The sequence below is a fragment of the Furipterus horrens genome, unplaced genomic scaffold (assembly GCF_987537825.1).
Source record: "Furipterus horrens unplaced genomic scaffold, mFurHor1.1.pri manual_scaffold_13, whole genome shotgun sequence".
In the NCBI taxonomy this organism is placed as follows: domain Eukaryota; kingdom Metazoa; phylum Chordata; class Mammalia; order Chiroptera; family Furipteridae; genus Furipterus; species Furipterus horrens.
In genome coordinates this window covers 19,924,325-19,944,625 of record NW_028327183.1, presented here as the reverse complement: position 1 = coordinate 19,944,625, position 20,301 = coordinate 19,924,325, and the positions used below count along the sequence as shown (strand labels likewise).

At 41.3% G+C, this 20,301-nt stretch overlaps 1 protein-coding gene across 1 annotated transcript in view; it reads left to right on the top strand.

Moving 5' to 3' along the window:
* Positions 1–5,226: 5,226 nt before the first annotated feature.
* RFWD3 (ring finger and WD repeat domain 3) overlaps positions 5,227–20,301 on the top strand; it is a 40,084-nt gene continuing 25,009 nt past the window's right edge. The window contains exons 1-3 of the mRNA XM_090260487.1: positions 5,227–5,238; positions 12,834–13,407; positions 18,944–19,143. Of these exons, the coding sequence (XP_090116613.1) occupies positions 12,836–13,407; positions 18,944–19,143 (772 nt within the window). The 5' untranslated portion in view covers positions 5,227–5,238; positions 12,834–12,835. The remainder of the gene's footprint in view (positions 5,239–12,833; positions 13,408–18,943; positions 19,144–20,301) is intronic.

The following is a 20,301-nucleotide window of genomic DNA, read 5'->3' as shown; positions in this document are numbered from 1 at the left end:
GCCTGAAGGGGACTTCAGTGAACAGAGGAGCTTTGTCAGGACAGCCTCTGCTCAGTTCCAGCCTTTTTTATCATGTAGGAATGAGGTCCTAATGTTTCCAGAGCTTTTCATTTTGTCAAAAGCTGGAAATTCATATTTCTTTGTAAATTGCACATAATTTTAAAGGTTGGCATCTCATCAAAAATTATTTTAATGCCATGTGGGACAAACAAAATATGTTAGTCTAGGAACTCCCAGATTTTAATCGCTCCTAGATTCAAACCTGTGTCTCCTGCATGTGGTCCTTTTGTTCTGGGTTTTTACACCTTTGCTCATGGTGTATATGCCTTACGTAGCATACACTAACTCTACCTCTCCCTCCCCCTGCCCTGAACTCATCTCAGTTCATTCAACAGCGAATGTGCTGGGTGTTGTTCCAATCACTGAGGAGAAACAATAAACAATACATTTGGGCTTATATTCTAGTAATCACCTCTGGGGAATAAAATTATGGCCGATTGTTATTCTTTTATATCCCTTATTCTTTATAAAACCTAGAACATGATTTTACAAATAAAAAATGTAGAAGAACAAACATGGAAAGGAGGATTTAAAACAATTTTTTTAATTTTTATTTATTTATTTTTAGAGAGAGGGGAGGGGAAGGGAGAGAAACATCGACCTGAGAGAAACATTGATCAGCTGCCTCTCATGCGCTGTAACCAGGGACTGAACCCGCAACCCAGGCATATGCCTGATTGGGAATTGGGAACTGAACCAGTTACCCTTTGCTTTTCAGGACAACACCCAACCAACTGAGCCACACCAGTCAGGGCTAAAATGATTCTTTCCTAGCCCTGGCTGGTGTGGCTCAGCTGGTTGGAGTTGTTCCATAACCAAAGGGTTGCAGATTCGATTCTCAGTCAGGGCACATACCTAGGTTGTGGGTCCCATCCCTCTGGTGCTTATGAGATATTTCTCTCTCCCTTTCTCTCTAAAAGCAATGAAAAGAAGAAAAAAAAAGGCCTTGGGTGAGGATTTAAAAGAATTAAGATGATTCTTTTCTAGAGTTTTCATTAGGTTCTATTATTTTTCATCTTTAAAATTTTGTTGTCTTTACTCTAGGACTTCTTGCAATGAAAATCCTCCCTTGAGAATTAACTAGTCACACTCTGGCAGGCCTAGAGGCAGAGATGGATTTACTGTTAAACTAATAAAGCTTAATACCCAGGGTTATTCACTTTACACAGGCTCTCTTCCAAGGCCCTGTGCTTAATTTTTCCTTGCCATTTATTTTTTAAAATTTTCAAATACACAGAAAAATCAGTAGAATTATATTCTGTACTCCCACCACCTAAATCTATGACTAATAATTTACTCTATTTAGTTGACCACATACTTACCCATCTATCTGTGACTGTATCAATCCATTAATCCATCGTAATTTTTTATGGATTTGAAAATTTCAAACATCGGTGCATGTCATTGCAAAACACTTCAGCATTTATATTAAACTTGTTTAATATTTGTTTACAGGGAGGTTTGGGGGATAATCAGGTAAATTTTCATGTTGTGAAATGCCCAAGTCTTAAATGTACCACTCAATGAATTTTGACAAATGCATACATGTGAATAACCCAAACTTCATCAAGATAATGAACATTATCATGACTCTGGGAAGTTCTATTATGCCCATACCATCAATCCTTCTCCTCACTCCTGTCCCACAATTCTGATTTTTAACACCATTTTTGAGTTATAAGTGTCACATAATATACTATACACGTTTAAAGCATGCAATTTGATGTTTTGATGTACATATACACCACCACAATCAAGACAATGAACATATCTATCAACTCCTGAAGTTTTCTCGAGCTCCTTTATAATCACTCCCTTTCACTCCTGATTGGTCATCATGGAACCGTTCTGACTGGACAGGGCAGGTCTTAGGAATCCCTTATAGGAGAATCTAAACAGAGCATAGTGTAGGATGCTTTTCTTGGTATACAGAGTACATGCAAAGCCCCTGTCAACAAATAGCAACTCAGCTCTTATTATAAAATTTGGGCCCTTGGTTGACTATGAGAATCTATCTCGGCAGATACATTCTTTCTCAGGATTCACATGAAATGAATCATCTTAGGTTCCACAAGCCAATAGGAAGGTTGGATTTAAGTAACTATCCCTAAAGATGTGAATTTCACCCCTAAAAGGAGCACAACAAACACTTTTCCTTCTAACTATATATAACTTTTGGAAGTTGGAGACAAGGCTTTGTTGATTCTCTTTCTCTAAACATGGCCATTAAGTGGATCATGAATGAATATACTTTCAGAACCATCTATTATAGAAACATTCTGTATACATTTCACTAAGCAGCCCTTTGTATTGTCCAAATTTCTTTTTCCATAGGATATATTACCTATTAATTTTTCATTTAAACATTTTTCAAAGAATATTCGGTGTTTGACAATGTACATGAAAAGCCACTCAGATATATTTAAAGACTGAAACAGGATCCCATCTATATCTGAATTTAGATAGATGAATATTTTAAACAAAGTTAATAATGACTAATCTGGATGGAGACAATTTTTTTTGCTTCTATAATTTTCTAATTAAAAAAAATTTCTAATTGTTTTGCATTGAACATGCAGTACTTATATAACAGTGAGAATCACCCAAACTCCATAACATATGTGTTTACAAAAGAAAATCCCTTTCTCCTCATATTAGCCATGGTAAAGCTCAGTACCTACAGCAAGAAAAGGGGAAAAATTACAAAAGCTAATGCTGGTTTTGGTGACAGTTTTGGAGGAGAAAAATATTGAAAAGTCATTATTTCAATTAGCTACGATTTTCCATTTTTTATGATCTCCTCTGCTACCGATTCCACTGCAAACTGGCACCTTAGTAAATAAAATTTTGGCAGTGTGGTTTGGGCCGAGGTTTAGATTTTAGCGAGATTTCATCTTTCAGGGAGATGCTTGAAAAATACTTACTGTTAAGTGATGTGACAATAGTTTAGTCCCAGGCAATTTATTGCAGTGGTTTGGGACTTAAGAGATTATCTAAGTCAGTGGTTCTCAACCTTCCTAATGCCGCAACCCTTTAATACAGTTCCTCATGTTGTGGTGACCCCCAACCATAAAATTATTTTCGTTGCTACTTCATAACTCTAATTTTGCTACTGTTATGAATCGTAAATATCTGATATGGAGGATGTATTTTCATTGTTACAAGTTGAGCATAATTAAGCATAGTGATTAATCACAAAAACAATATGTAATTATATATGTGTTTTCCGATGGTCTTAGGCGACCCCTGTGAAAGGGTCATTCGACCCCCAAAGGGGTCGCGACCCACAAGGTTGAGAACTGCTGGTCTAAGTTAATTCTTTGTGTGTGTGTGTGTGTGTGTGTGTGTGTGTGTGTGTGTATGCGTGAATGGGATTGTCCCAGGTCTCCTTATAGGCTCTGACTTCTGGGAGCAATATTTTGAAATTATTGGATTAGCTACCAACTTTTGGATAAAGATAGCTCCTTTACTAAAGAGAGCGAACCAGCAGAAGCGACGGTTTTAATATTTGCATCTTAGTTTCATAATATACCTGTAGGAATGGAGTCGCTCAGATAACCAGTAAGACACAGTGAGCTAAGAAGCAGAGATTTATTGGGGGTAAGCAAGAAGGGAGACCCACCGAGGGTAGTCACGACTTCGACTAACTTGGAGGTGTGAGAAATGCTCACAATAAAAATCGGGACACAGGACTTGAGCAGCAAAAGCGAGGCATTTATTCATGAATCTGCAGAGTTGGGCGCACCACCAGCCAGGAGAATGTGCGCACGAAGAAAACTGGTTTTATAGTCATGCGATTAGCTCCCCCTTCCTAATGCAATTAGCTCCCCCCCTTCCCTCTCCTTCTCCCCCGTTTCTCCATTACTGGTTAATCTGGGTTCACAATCTGACATGATTAACTACTTAACTCAGGGTGTGATTAATTAAGGGTAATCTGATTATACAGAGAAGGAAAACTCTGACTCCAAAAAACCTCCGCTGCCTTGCGGCATACCTCTTCAGGGGAAAGGCTAAGGGAGTAAACCCCGACAGAAAATCCGGAGCCGGAGTCCCTAAGGCGGTTTGACGTTGTAGTCAACACCGGCAACTCCTGCGGCGCACCTGAAGCCAAGCTGTATCGACTCCGTCTTTCCCTTGGACCCTTCAGCTGCGAAGAGAGGGGGGGTCTGCTGCATGGGCAACAGCAGACCCTCCATATCACCCTGCCCAGGCTCTGTAGCTTCAGCTTCACTGGAGAGGACACTCCAGCGTCATCACAAGATGTCGATTCAACACGGGAGGAGACAGATACCGTGTCACTCCCGAGTCGGACTGCACAGCCATTCTCGGCGGTGCAGATAGACTCTTAAGAAGCTACACCATCGTCTCTCGAGACGGACGGCTGCCGAACGAATCTGATTATAGGTCTATCTCCAACTTATTTGCAAAGTTATCCAGCTACATCTTCCCATTTCTCTGTTTGGTGATGACAATCTTCCTCCTTTTGATCCCAGAGATGTGTGTGATGAACTGTGGAATGACACTTCCTCGCCCCTTTTCCATGATGCATCTGTTAAGTATCCCCTACTGGTTTGAGTCTCACTGGTTTCTTTATCCCTAACAGAGGGAAGTGGAGTTTTTATAAGGGAGGTTTAAGAAGGGGCCCCTGTGAGCCTTATGGGCCGTTGGCCACTTTGTAGTTGGCAGTCTAGCTTCTTAAAACATCCTGCTCTTGTTCTTCTGGCACCTTCATCCGTGGGGAGGAGACAGGGACAGGGTCTCACGGGATGTCAGCACCGATAAATCTTTTCCTCATAATTTTTCTTCCGCCGGAAAGTTCAAATGAACAGCGGTAAATCCCTCCTTCCGCTCTCCGGTTTTGGGGGCTGAACTCAAGGTGATTGACAGTAGCTTTTTACCAACGGAACGAGGCGTACTCGCGCGCGATCCTGCCTAGTCAATTTGACTAGAACTAGCCAATGAAGGCGCCGCTCTTTCAGTCAGCAGCACCCAAAGGAAGAAGAAGAGAGAGTATTGGTCGATGGCTGGGAAACCTGTCCAATAGGAGCAACTCGCAGCCGCGACTCAGGCGGGTAGCTTGAGCTGCTGGAAACAAGCGTTTGGAGTCCATGGTAAGACGACGGTTTTGCTGAAGAAACGGAAGCTTCCTGCGGTGGGCTAGCGTTCTTCCGGCTCCAGGTGAGGAGGGCGATTACCTCTACCCAGGCTTTGCGCTTCTGGCCCCGGGATAACTTCCCGGGCCCTGGACCCTGGACGCGGGCCCTGGACGCCCCAGTAGTAGCCCGCGCTCAGCCGTTCTGAGCGGCCTCAATAATCAGGGCTGAAGCACCCGGACTCGTGCTCTTGTGTTTCTGCGAGGCCGGAGGTCGGGATGGGGGGTGGGGGGTGGGGGATGGGGGGGGTGGGGAAGACAGGAAGTTCGGGTGATCCCGGAAGTTGGAAGAGGATTTCACCGCCGCGGTAGGTGATTTCGTCGCTGGCTGGAATCGCTAGGTTCCCCAGCCGCTCTCCCGGGAGCAGACCCTCGAACTCTTCATTTGCAAATAACTGTTCTCCCTTTGAGCGCCGGTTAGTTGCATCCCTTACGAGTTAACTAATTTTAATTTTAACCCTGCTTTAACTCACAGCAACACTGCGACGGACATACTTTTGTTATCCCCTTTTTAAGGAGAACTTGTGAAACAGACTAGGAAACCCACCTAAGGTGCAACAGGTGGTACTGACGGAGCAAGGATTTGAGCCGAAGTAGGCCTGACTACCTAATACCGCCTCTTATTAATTGGATGCCCGGGTACCAGCTTGTTGTGGCCATTGACTGAAACCTTAAGTAACAAAGCTTGGTCAGATGACTAGTGGGAGGTTAACCTTTGAAGCTCCAACTCTCATAGCACAGATAGAAAATCAAGGACAAGGTTACCCAAGGCTGGGGGTGACCTGCTCTCAGCCAGCGATTTTTCAACCGGAGTGCGGCAAGAATTTTTAGAACATGCAATACCTAATTGGTGTGCCGTAAATTTTGAGTAATTAGTTTATGTGCCGTGAGATGAAACAGGTTGAAAATTGCTGCTCTAGGCACCCCCTGGTTACCCCAGGGGCTGGAGGGCTCTGCATTTCCTGACTGGTGGGGAAGCTTTGCCCCGGAACTGCACTGTACCATGGAACTTTAGTGCCAGGATGAAAATGTTCTGTGTCTTTGCAATGTCCGTAGTTGTGTATATTAGGTGCTGATACCTTCTTAGTTGTTGGGGTTTTTGTTTTTTTTCCCCTTAGGTGTATGGTGAACAATTCAGTAGTCATTTAGTATCTGCTATGTACTTGATTTGTGGAAGATAAAAGTGATGAAGTTGATGGATTCAGCTCTGGGTTTTCCTGTTCTGATCAGAATTGGTTGCTCTCTAATCAGAACTGGCATATGATGGGGGAAAAAATCATTTTTTAATATTTAACTATACTGAAAAGTACAGAGAATAATTTTTGAAAGACTTGTGCATTCACCATCCAGATCTAACAAATTTTGGACTTTACCTTTTGCTATAATTGCTTCTTTTTCTTTTTTTAAAATCCTCATCCCTGGACATGCTCATTGATTTTTAGAGAGAGGGGATGGGAGGGAGGGAGAAGAGGAGAGAAACGTGATCGATTGGTTGTCTCACGACCCAACTGGGGATTGAATCCACAACCCAGGTATGAGCCCTGGCTGAGAATTGAACGTGGGACCTTTTGGTTTATGACGCTCCAACCAACTGAGCCACATTGGCCAGGGCACTTCCGTTATATTAAGAAATAAAAATACTGTAAATACAGTTGAAGCTTCTTCTGCCCTTGTACACCCCCCCCGCCCCCCGAATTTGGTGTTGTTAAGTCCAGATAATAGCATGGCTTTGCATGGTTTTAAGTGTCCTAAAATGGAATTCTAGTGGATATGTTTGCAACCTGCCTCCGCCCCCCTCATTGTTTATAATTTTTGAGGAAATGTTACTGTGTTGAGGTTCTTAGTTGGAAGAGAGCTTATGGTTCTATCTTGACTCAAGGTTTTCTTTACTTTGTTCTTCATTTTCTGAGTTCTTTCTGGTACTTCAGTTAATCAGATATCCTGGATTGATCTTTTAATTTCATTATTGTCTTAATTGGCCATCTTTTCATTCTGCTTTCTAGAAGCGTTCCTCCACTTCATCTTCCATTCCTTATATTAATTTTTTTTTATTTTGCTTATCATTTTTCATTTCAGGGGCCCTTATGATTTGTCCCTTTTTCCCCTAGCATTCTTGTAAGTTTGGAAATTTTTTGTTTCTTGCATTGTCTTTCTTCCCTCCAAGTTTCTTCTGCTTTTCTGCTTTGGTCTCCCTTGTCTTGGAGGCTTTCATCATATGTCATTTGATCCTTGGTTCTTCGTTTATTTTTTTTAAGGGGAGACCTCCAGAAACCTGATTGGAACCCTGTATGAGTAGCTGAACCTTTTCATTCAGTGGGCTTCTACTGTTAGATATAGGGACAGAGAGAAACCCACCCATTTTCATGGGGGATTCACATCTATCGGGATTAATATGTCTTTTTTTCTTGAGCTGGTTTTCTTTAGAGAACAATTCTCTAACCTCCTGCCTTGGGGCATAGGGAATGTACATAAACCAGAGTATAGTGCCCTGGATTTGTGTAGGTGGAGAGGCTGGGTGAAAGGATCAGAAGTTTGTCACACTATTCAATTTGTAGACTTTCACTTAACGCCTTATTTTCACTGCTGTATTAGTTTCAGTTGTACAGCATAGTGGTTAGACAGTTATATATTTTGCAATGGGCTTCCCTCGATATTTCCAGTACCCACCTGGCACCATGCATAGTTACTACAATATTATTGGCTATATTCCCTGTACATCCCCGTGACTTATATAACGACCAATTTGTACTTCTTAATCACTTCACATTTTTCACTCACTCTCCCAAGTCCCCCCCCCACCAGTCTGTTCTTTGTATCTGTTGATTCTGTTTCAATTTTGTTCATTTATTTTGTTCTTTAGAGTCCACATATAAGTAAAAGCATATGATATATGTCTTTCTGTGACTGACTTATTTCACTTAGCATAATACCCTCTAGGTCCATCTATGCTGTCACAAATGGTAAAATTTCATTCTTTTTATGGCCGAGTAATATTCCATTTTGTATATATGTACCGCAGCTTTTCTTCCTACTCATCTATTAATGCGCAGTTGGGTAGCTTTTATATCTTGGCTATTGTAAATAGTGCTGCAGTGAACATACGGGTGTGGTATTCTTTTGAATCAGTGTTTTGGGTTTCTTCAGATGTATGCCCATAAGTGGGACCCCTGGGTGATAAGGCAGTTCCCATTTTTAATTTCTTGAGGAGCCTTCATATGTTTTCCGTAGTGGTTGCACCATTCTGTCCCTCATGCTGCCCTTAAGCCTCCACTTTTCCTGCAGCATAGGATGAGGAGGTTTGTGTATCCTGGGAGATAGGTTAACTATTAAAGGCTTTCAACCAGTCTTTTCAGCTCCATCCTTCAACACTGTCTTCTGTGGTACTTGGTTTCTACAGTCCCCTCAGTGGGAATCAGCTTGCTTTTTAAGAGCACACAATGCCGTCCCTTTGCAGGCACTTGAGTTTCATCTTTTCACCTCTATCACGTAGTTACCAGTTATCAGTCCAAAACGCTGATTTATATATCTTATATCCTGTTAGTGCTTGCTTTGGCTTTATGATTTGTCCTTTTTATAATGCTTTTTTTTTTTGAGGGGAGGGTAGTCATATTCATGTTCATGGGTTTTCAGGATTGACTAGAGAGAGAATATACATGTGGCTCATCCACTCTGTTTATCAGAATTCCCTCCATTTACTCTATCCAGTCTGGTCTCTGATCCCATCATTTTGGGGAAACTGCTTTTCTAGGTTATCTGTCCTTTTTGCATTGCTAAATCTAATGGCTGCCTTTCCCCTCATTAGCAATCGACACACTTGGAAACATTCTTTTAAGATACCCCATTGTCCCAGGTTTCCTCCTACTTTATAGTCTTGTTTCTGGGTTCTCTTTCTGTAACTCTTATTCTTTTAATGTTAGTATCTAGTTTTAGTCCTTGGCCTGCTTTTTCTTCTATTCCTTATTTAATCTCTCCCATGATTTTAAGAAGCACGTCTGTGCTGAGGATTCTCAAAGCTGTGTACTGCTTTCCATCTCCACTGCTGCCACTCTGGTCCACTAATTTACACTCTGCAGCAGCCTATAAACTGGGCACCTTACTTGCACTCTTGCTCCCTCCCCTATAGTCCTTTCCTAACACAGGAGAAACTCCTTACCAGGGCCTTAGTGATAGTGTCCTGCCTTACCATCCTCATCCCATACTGTCTGCTCTTCCTTCCTATACTTATGACACTGGTCTGGAGGTTTCTCAAGTGCACCAAATCCATGCTCATCAGGGACCTGTGTACTGATTTACTTCTGAAACTTCCTTGGCTCTTAACATGGCCACCTTTATTTTTTTTTATGATCCATAAATATTTTTTTAATATGCTTTATTGTTTATGCTATTACAGTTGTCCCAATTTCTTTTCCCTTTGTTCCCCTCCACCCAGTGACCCCCCTCCCTCCACTTGTCTCCATCCCCTTAGTCCATGCCCATTGGTTATGCATATAGTTCTTCTCAACATCTTCCTGTCTACTCCACTCCCTCCTACTATGCTTCCTAATTCCTGTACCATCTCCCTCCCTTTCTCCCTTCCCCCTTCCCCACTGACCTCCCTGCAAAATGTTCCCAGTACCTATAATTCTTTTTCCACTCTTGGTGCCTACTTAGTCTGCCTTTGTTTCAATTCCCTAGCTTCTGTTGTTGTTGTGATACAGTTTTCATTTTAATGTTCATAGTTTTGATCCTCCGTCTCCTAAACAAGTCCCTTTAACATTCCATGTAACAGTGGTTTGGATCTGATGAACTCCTTCAGTTTTACTTTGTCCTGGAAGCACTTTCTCTGCCCTTCTATTCTGAATGACAGCTTCACTGGATAGAGTAATCGTGGTTGTAGGTTTTTGCTTTTCATTCCTTTGGATATTTCTTGCCTGCAGAGTTTCTTTTGAGAAATCAGCTGATAGTCTTATTGGGACACCTTTGTATGTAATTCTCTTCTCTCTTGCTGCCTTTAAGATTCTCTCTTTATCCTTAATTTTTGACATTTTGATTATAATGTGTCTTGGTGTGGTTCTCCCTGGGTCCAGTTTTTTTTTAACTCTCTGTGCTTCCTGGACCTGTAAATCTATTTCCTTCCCCAAGTAAGGGAAGTTCTGCTTCATTGTTTTTTCACATAATTTTTCAATTTCTAGTTGTACTTCTTCACCTTCTGGTAACCCTATGATTTGGATGTTGTCCCGTAAGTTTCAGAGCCTCTCCTCATATTCCTCACTTCTCGTTTCCTCTTTCTGCACTGGTTGACTGTTTGTTCCTTCCCTATGTTCTAATTTGTTGATTTGATCCCTGGTTTTATTGCCCTCACCACTACTTTGATATGTTTTTGTTCATTTCAGCAGGTCTAGCCTTCATTCCTTCCCTGTCTTGTTTAAGATCTGCTGTTAGGTCTGTAAGCATTTGTATAACCGAAGCTCTGAACTGTGCCTCAGAGAGATTTCCTATCTGCTGCTTCATTAGAGTAGATATTTGCTGTCTGGTCAGCTCTGTCACCGGGATCTCTATCATGATCTGTGCCATCCTGACCATTTTGTGTTTACCTTTGTTTCCTAGGCAGGGCTGTCACACCTCCTACACTATAGGGGCGGAGCCCCGTGCACTCCTCACAAAGGGGCGACTTGTCTCACCGCGCTGTGGCCCTTTCTGCGGGGGTGGGGGTCCAAGATGGATTCCTGCCGTTCACTCTCCACTGAGAGACCAGGAGCCTCCTCTTCCATCCCCACCCCCTCCGGGTCTCGCAGTCCAATGCAATGGAGGTCTGCCTTCCCCGGCTTTGGAATCACAAGCTGACAGGTGTGGTCTGCAGCCGGGGGTGCTCCCCAGGCTCTTCTCGCCTCCCCTTAAATATAGGTGTCTGTGCTTACCGCTGTCCTGCCTCTGTCACTGCTGCTGCTGTGGACAGCACAGCTTGACCTCTCCTCCCTGGCTTCGCCCCTCCTACCTGTCCAGATGAGCACCATGTCTTTATAACTTCATACGTTGGACTTCCATTTATTTTCTGGAACTTCTGGTTATCTCTGGTTTTGCAGTAGTTGTATTCCTTCTTAGTTGTGGAGGGAGACGGAGTGTGTCAGTCTAGGCCTCCATCTTGGCCGGAGGTCTCCTGTGTGTGTTTGCTTCCGTGCTCCAGGGAGCGCTGTTGCTCCTACTATGTTGTTAGGGGTGGAGCCTTAGGTGTTTGTCAGTAATGGGCAACCTGTTTCACCACGTTGTGGCGCTGTATATGTGGGAGGGGTCCGAGAGGGAACAATGATGCTTGCCCAGCTCTCGCCCCTTTTCCAGACACCTCACCCACTTCTGCACCAGATTGGCGCCCCTCTAGCTGCTGCCCTGGCCGTTGCTCCCAGAGTGGGTGGGTCTGCGAACGTTCTAGGACCGTGGGGGTCTCTCTGCTGAGAGACCGGCAGTTTCTGCCTCCGCCCCAAACCCCACTTGGTCTGTACAGTCAGAAGCAATGAAGCTTGATTTTCCCCAGTGCTGGGACAGTGAGCTGCGCAGTCTGGTGAGGAGCTGGGAACACTCCCTAGGTGTCCCTCCTGACTTTTTAAAACGTGTAACTGCACTTTCCGCCGGCCTGCTGCTGTTGCCGCTGCTGCCACCACCACACTGTGTCCTCTCTGCCCTGGCTCTGCCCCTCCTACCGCCTGGATGAGTATTTCTTCTTTATATCTTTGTTTGTTGGACTTCCATGCACTTTGATTTTCTGGAACTTCCGGTTGTTTCTAGTTTTGAGGTAGTTGTATTTCTTCTTAGTTGTGGAGGGAGACGCAGCATGTCTCTCTACGCCTCCATCTTGGCCGGAGATCCGATCCATGGCCAGCTTCTTTTAATCTCGGCTCAGTTTTGTTTTATTTTTTCCAAGAGGTCTTCCTTCACTGTTCTGTCTGAAATGCTGTTTCTTGCCTTCCACTCTCAAAACCAAATATATCACAGTGTCTCATTTTCACCTTTATTTGTTTTCCCATTTGCTAGAACGTAGACTGTTAGGCAGGATCATATCAGTCTCATCTGTGGGGTGTCTGACCACATAACAGTGCTTAAAAAATATTTGTTAAATGGAATTAGAGATGGGAAACAAATAATGAAAAGGATGAAGTAAATAAAGGTTGCTTCCCCTTTTTGGAGAAATTAGGTAAATTTCTACTTTAGTAATTTTGCAAGTGTTCTTTCTCTTTATCTTCTGTAACCTGGTGCTGTGAAAGATGAATATTGTTTACTAAACTTAAATATAGCATTATGTGCATTTGTTTTGGTAAATTCAGGTCATGACAAAGAACTGAAAGAGGTGGGAGATCACTTTCAGATCCAATAGTTCAATCCCCTTATTTTTATTTTAGAAGATAGTACTATGTTCAAATGACTTCATGTTTTCAAAGGGCAAACTGGACATACTGGTTCTAAGTGATCAATACGGATTTTAAAAAGTGGGTGATTACCAAAACACCTCTGCCTTAAGTAACTAAAGTCTTCTCAGTTTTGCCAAGAATGATTTCAAATAGGAATTTTAAAAAACTAGATATGATTATATTAGCTACATGACATGTTTTATCTCTTTTACTAATACTTTTTACAAATATTGCTTCCTCAGTGATGGCTCACGAAGCAATGGAATATGATCTTCAAGTGCAGTTAGATCATAATTCTACAGAACAGCCTGCTCTGGCTGAAGTGGTCAGCAGCCAAGAGGAACCACCCCTGCTCCAGCTTGCTTCGGCTGAAGTGCTCAGTAGCCAGGGCGAACCTCCCCTGCTCCAGCCTGCTCCTGTTGAAGTGGTCAGCAGCCAAGAGGAACCTCCCCTGCTACAGCCTGCTCCTGCTGAAGTGGTCAACAGCCGAGGGGAACCTCACCTGCTACAGCCTGTTCCGCAGGCGTCCATTGACCTGACAGAGGAAGTGGAGCCCTTGGGAGAAGAGAATGTGGAGAACATCAATCCAGGAGCTTCAGAGGAGAATAGGCAGGGATCTGATACTAACCACACCACTCCAGTGGCTTCATTGGAGTCAGTGAGCAGCTTCATTAATGGGCTACAGAGACTTCATGGCATGTTAGAATTCCTGAGACCACCTTCAGACCACAGTGTGGGGCCAGTGAGAGCCAGGAGGAGGAGGACTGCTTCACGCAGAGCGAGAGCTGGAGGGTCTCAGAGGACGGACAGTGCCAGGTAAACAATAATGTCTAGATCACAGGATTAGTACCAGATTGGGAATTATGAACCTTAGGCACTGGTCGTACCCCACAATGCTGCTGATAGGATAGACAAGTCAGGTAACTTCTGAACCCCTATTTCCTCACAGGTGAGCTGAAAATAAAAGTGCTTGCCTTACTTATCAATACAGAAATTGAGGGGATAAGTTCTACTTAGATACTTTGAAAACTGGATGGTAGTTTGTTGGCAATGGCGCTTGTAGAGGCTGGTTCTTTAGATCATTTGCATCTTGTATATCAGAGTTTTTGATAACTTGCAAGTTCACTCCACTCACCCAAGATTCACTGTTCATCCCACTCCACATAGTCATGGAGGCTAGATTGAGAGAATCCTTGTGAAAAGCAGAATGTGAATTAATTTAGAGCTTATCTGACTAAATGGGAAGCATTCCAGTTCTCACAGGAAAATGTGTTGAAGAGTTGAAAATTTTCTTTCATAGTTTTTGGTTTGAACTTACCTCTTGAGGAGCTTAGTTGTCAAGTCTTGACAAGGTTATTATAAAGAATAACAATTGTCTGTGTCTTTCTGTTCCTCCTCCTTTATTTGAAATACTTTATTTCACATTTGACCTTTTAAATATTTTCATGTGTAGAAGAATTTAAAAAAAAAATTTTATGTTTAAAGAGATTGAATCCCTTTTATGGACCCTGCATGTCTTGTTCAGGGTTTCATAGGTGCCACACCAAGGATGTAGGGCCAGCATTGGAACCTGGATCACTCACTTTCTGCATAGGCAGATAGAAGGAGATTCGAGCAGATCCGTTTGTTTTCTTAACACTGTGAGAATGGTGAGATGATACTAAAAAGACAAGTACCTGTTTTACAAATGAGGAAGCTGATGGGATAATTTGTGATTTGACTGGGGTAACTCTGGAATTGGATTGTGCCTTCAGTTGCAGAAATCAGTATTTCTTTCATGAATCCTGCTACTGCTGTGGCTCCAGTCTCTGTAGTGCCTGGTCACTTCTGGATGTAACCCATCAAGGATGGTGGGTGTCTAGTTCTGTGTTGACAGAGTTGCAATTGTATGTTACTCTTGTTAATTTAAGATGTCATTCCCTCGGATTATGAAGGCCAAATAAGATTTCACGCATTCATATGATAGGTGACTATACCTTGCAGTGCAATTTGGGGACTCTCTTGAAGTGATTAAGTGGACTGAGAGTTGAGAGTGGTGTCCCTAGGAATTGGCTGTGACACCAAGAGGCCTCTCACTGTATTCCTCAGCCTTGGTTGTTCATACACTCAGTTATGGGGGGTGGGGGGTTGATTGCTCTTGGTGGGGGACACTTAATTGTATTAACCAACTCACAGAGTGACAAACTCAACGTCAATTTACAGAAATAGAAATGCTACAGAGACCAAATTATATTGTTGGCATGTGGGTGGGATGATTCTCCCAGGAGATATTTACACATAGAAGCCAATCAATCAGAAAATTGCTTGACGTATGTAGAATATGTCTCTGGTTGCAGAATTTAGATGTTGAAAGATATTAGTCAAGCTCTCTGATAGTTATATGTTTGTCTCCACAAAGTAGAATAAACCTAAGAAGATAGGGATTGTGTAGTTCAATATAAAGAACATGGATTCTGAAGCCATATAAATGTGCATTAAAACTTTTTCCCTAAGTATTGTATTGTAAGCAAGTTCCACACTAAATTTACTTAAAAATATGCTCTTTTACAGGACTAATTGCTTATACCTCCTGAATTTCTTGACATGAATTTCTCATTATAGTGTTTGATATTTACTCACCTGACAGACTGTCCCTTGGCTAGATGTTGAGAGACTGGGTCAAGATAAGTAGCTTTTACCTCTGAATATTTAATATTTATACCATCCCATCATACAAGAGACTGAATTTTGCTTTGAAGATACATTGGTAAACAGGACAGATCAGGGTACCTGTTCTCATGGAGCTTGTGGGATTTAGAATTACAGAGGTTAAGCACGGGGCAAGAGTTTACCATACTATTATTTAATTCAGAAATAATAACATTAAAATAATGCAGGGAATGAAGTAGATTTCTTTGGTTTCAGGGTTGCGCTCCCAAAGAGAACTCTAGCACTGCATCCTACTGCTCTTTACAGTTGCCCTTTCCTGTGTCCCAACCTGACCTTGGAAATGCCTGTTTTGCTATGTAAAAGCAATATTGAGTAATTTTTTAAAAGCAAGTCAGTCACTTAATTTTTTACTTCTAGATAGACCGAGAAGTAGAAAACTCAAAGTATTAAAATCAGGAATGAAAGAAGGAACATTACTATCAACCTTATAGAAGAAAACTATTTTAAGGGACTACTGTGAACATTTTTATACCAAGAAATTAGATAACCTAGGTGAAACTGACAAATTTCTAAAAAGATGTAAGTTATCAATACTCTCAAAAAAAAAGAAAATCTGAATAAACCAATAACAAGTTGAATGAGTAATTAAAATAAGAAATTCCCATGAAGAAGATCCCAGAACTAGATGGCTTCCCTGGTGAATTCTACCTAACATTTAAAGACAAAATGAATTACAGTGATACTTAATAAACTTTTCTAAAAAGTGGAAGAGGCAGCAACACTTTCCAACTGGTTAACTGGTTATCTGAGGCCAGTATTACCCTGATGCCAAAACCAGACAGACATCACAAGAAATCTATAAGCCACTATCCTTTGTGAATACAGATGCAAGAATACTCAATAAGATACTAGCAAATCTAATCCAACAACATATAAAAATGATTATATACCATAACCAAATAGAATTTGTTCCAGGAAAGTAAAGTGGATTAAACATATAAAAAGCAATCAGTGAGCCCTGTTGTTGGGTGTTGTCCCGTAAACTGAGAGGTCCCGGGTTCAATTTCCAGTCAGGGCACTTGCCTGCCAGGTCCCTGGTTAGGGGTATGCCAGAGGCAGCTGATCCATGTTTCTCTGGCACATTGATGTTTCTCTCCCTCTCTACCCTTCCCCTCTTTCTAAAAATAAATTAAATATATATTTTTTAAAAAAGCAATCAGTGAGGTACACCATATTAATACAATAAAGAGGGCGGAATTGAACATTTCAACCAATGCAGAAAAACCATTTGACAAAACCCTTTCATGATTAAAAAAACACTCAACAAACTAGGATTGGAAAGGAATTTACTCAGTCCGATAAAGGGCATCCATGAAAAACTCAGAGCTAACCTACCAAATGGACAAAGACTGAAAACATTACCCTTAATTCAGAAACAAGACAAGGATGTCTGCTTTTACCACTTCTGTTCATTGTACTGGAGGTTCCAGCCAGGCCAATTAGGGAAAATAAAAGGGAGAGTGAGAGACAAGAATTTGGATTAGAAGGGAAGAAATAAAACTAGAGCTATATGCAGATAACATAATACTTGTATTTATCATCAAGTTGTGGAAAAAAACAGAACCAAAAGGCCACATATCATGATCCCATTCATGAAATGTCCAGAACAGGCAAATCCATAGAGATGAAGTGAATTAATGGTGCTAATGGTTGAGGGAAAGGGGCTAAAGGAGTGACTGCTTATGAGTACAGACTTCATTTTAAGTTTGGTGAAAATGTTTTTAGCTCTGGCCAGCATGTCTCAGTTGGTTTGAGAGTCATCCTATAAACCGAAAGGTTGTGGCTTCGATTCCTAGTTATAGCCCACGCCTAGGTTGCGGTTGCGGTTGGGATGCATAGGAGAGGCAACAGAAGGATGTGTCTCTTGGCATTGAAATGTCTCTCTCTTCCTCCCTTCCCCTCTCACTAAAAAAAAGAAATATCAGCATCTCCTCTGGTGAGGATAAAGAATAATAAGAAAAAATATTTTGGAATAAGATAGTGGTGATGGTTGCATAACCTTGTGGTTATGCTAAAAATCACTGAATTGTATACTTAAATTGTGAATCAGAAAGGACTCAAAATTGCTACAGTACTATTATTTACATTCTGTTTTTGTTTTAATCCTTACCCGAGGACTTTTTTTTTTCCATTACTTTTAGAGAGAAGGGGGGAGAGAGAAAGAAACGTCAGTGTGAGAGAAACATCAAATGGTTGCGTCCTGCACTCTTGACTGGGGTTTGAACCTGCAATTCAGGCATGTGTCCCTTTCAGGGATCAAACCCACAGCCTTTCAGTTCACAAGACGATTCTGCAACCAACCAAGCCACATCAGCCAGGGCCACATTTCTTTTTTTCACAAGGGTGACTTCTGTATTGAATTGGATACCAAATAATGTTTATTTTATTTCATTTCATCATCCATTTTTAATAGAAAGCCCTAGCTTGCCATAGATTTTAGCCATGCTATGAGAAATCAAAATTTTTCTGTATGAGCAGTCTCCAGCAGTGTTTCTGGGTAATGATATATCTTAATGTCAAAAAGTTATTAGGCCCTGGTGGGGTAGCTCATTTGGTTTATAGAGTGTCATCCTGATGTGCCAAGATTGCAGGTTTGATCCCTGGTCAGGGCACATACAAGAAGCAACCAATGAACGCATCAATAAGTGGAACAACAAATTGATGTTTCTCTCTCTCCCCCCACCCCTCTCATCAATAAAATAAAAATAATTTAAAAAGTTATTGAAACTTAAAGTATATCATCTTTCATTAGTAATACTTAGTTCAGAATAACTTTTTGGCTTTTAATATTGAATCATTAATTGTAGGCTATATGTGGAATATGGTTTATTTTTCCTTGGAAATGAGAGAAATTGAGGTATAGTAGTGATCATGGTTAAAACTCAGCCAGCCAGAATGAATTGGAGTGTTAAATCTGTTCTTAATTCTCATCTTTAGTTTTTTGTTTTTAACTTTAATCTGATGCAGAACTTGAAAAGAAAAATAATGTCTTAAAATAAGAGGTGGCCCTGGCCAGGTGGCTCAGTTGGTTGGAGTGTTCTCCCTCATGCCAAAGGGTTGCAGGTTCGATTCCTGGTCAGGCTGTATATGGGAGGCAACTGATCAGTGTTTTCCTCTCACATTGATGTTTCTCTTTCTCTTTTCCTCTCAAATCAATAAATATATCTTTGGGCGAGGACTTTTTTTAAAAGTAAAAGGTGAAACAGTGATGACTGAAATCAGACTTCATACTGTATCCCAAAAGACCTTGATCTGCTTAGCTGTAGCAGCAGAATCCCATGAGACCATATTTGACCTACAGGACCCTTTTTCTCCTTGCCCTCTCACTCATTCCTATCCCCTAATACTAACAAATTGCTGAGTCGTGTCCCTTAAAAGAAATTAACACATGGCCAAAGGCCAGTAAAATAGAATTAGCTTTTAGCCAAAACTCTAGTGTGCACTAATGTAATCAAGTAGAAAAAAGTATACAGATCATCCAGTATCTCCCTGAATCTGCTATTTCTGCATCAGTGTTCAAAGGCAACATTTTTAATGGCCTGGAGATAGGCTGAAATGACTAGGATTTACCTTCAGATGACTGTGGGTTATGTTTGTGACGGTGGTTCCGTGTACTATAACTGTTGTCTTACTCCACAAATAGGTCCAGAGCAGCATTGGATGCTTACTTTCAAGTGAGCAGGAGCCAGCCTCATTTGCCAGCCACCTCTCATGATTCAGGGGTCAGCAATCCTGTCTCTGAAGACTTGCAGGTGTCAAGTCTCGATTCTGACAGTGACAGGTCCATCGAGTATGAAGAGACTGTGGTCCCAGCAGAGGAACCTGGAGTTGTCATTTTAGAAGGTGAGTGTTTAATCCAGCTTCAGGTTCACAATGCTGACATGTAGAAAACTTAGTCTCCAAAAGGCTACAAACTAAATACGTGTTTTGATACTTTCCCTTTGCCTCTCAAATGTTATAGATTCATGCTTTATAGTACACCTTTCACTGGCCATGATTATATAGAGGGATTTCATCTGAGTTGCAATTTAATGTGATTTGTGACCCAGTGAATCTTTACTTTGTATTGACATTTTACATTCCCTTTCATTTTCTTAGACATCTGAGAAGGAAGTAGGTTGTTTCTTTTTGTTTGTTTTTAAGAAAAGCTCGGTAAATTCAGCACCCCATCTAGTCTTCCATTTTTTTAAGTCCTGGTATAATGTTATGTATTGTGCAAGTGGAACTTTATTTAGCAGTAGGTAGGCAGAGACCCTCAAAGTCTATGTCCTGCTTACATTAAAAACCCTCTGATACCCCAGATTGTGGGTTTTTCCCCCTAAATGAAACCAGGGCTTTTTGGAGAAATGGCTCTCTAGGTCCTTAATAGGAAATTTAATAGATGAGCTTAGGGCATTTTATTCAGCTAGAAAGAAAGGAAACCATTAAGTCTCATAGAGTTACATCAGTAGGCACAGGGACAACCTAGAAAGGACTCTTAGTGACCTAAGATGGGACAGTTTCAGCATCAAAAAGAAAAATGTGCACTTGGATTATGGATTGAAATTGGTTGAAATACATCAAGTTTATGAAAAACCATAAATTCATAATTACGTATTTTTTTAAAACCTCATTTATCAATCATTATAAATTATTAGAACCCTAACTCATTACTCTGAAAGCTTGTAAATAAAGGATTAAGCATTTATCCTGCCATTCTTGTATGAAGTGTATTCAGGAAAACTAAATAGTTGATGAGGAGGTTTTAGGGATTTTCTTTTTTTTTTTTTAAGACTTTTTAAAACGGTTCACAGCAAAATTGAGAGGAAAGTACAGAGGTTTCTCATGTACCCTCTGTTTCTGCACATGCATTCCCTGCCTCCCCATTATCAGTAGCAGTCAATAGAATGGTGCATTTGTTACACACTGTAATCACCCAGAGTCCATAGTTTACTTTAGGGTTCTTCCTTTTTCTTTTAGATTTTAAAAATTTGTTTTTAGAGCGGGGAAATGAATGGATTG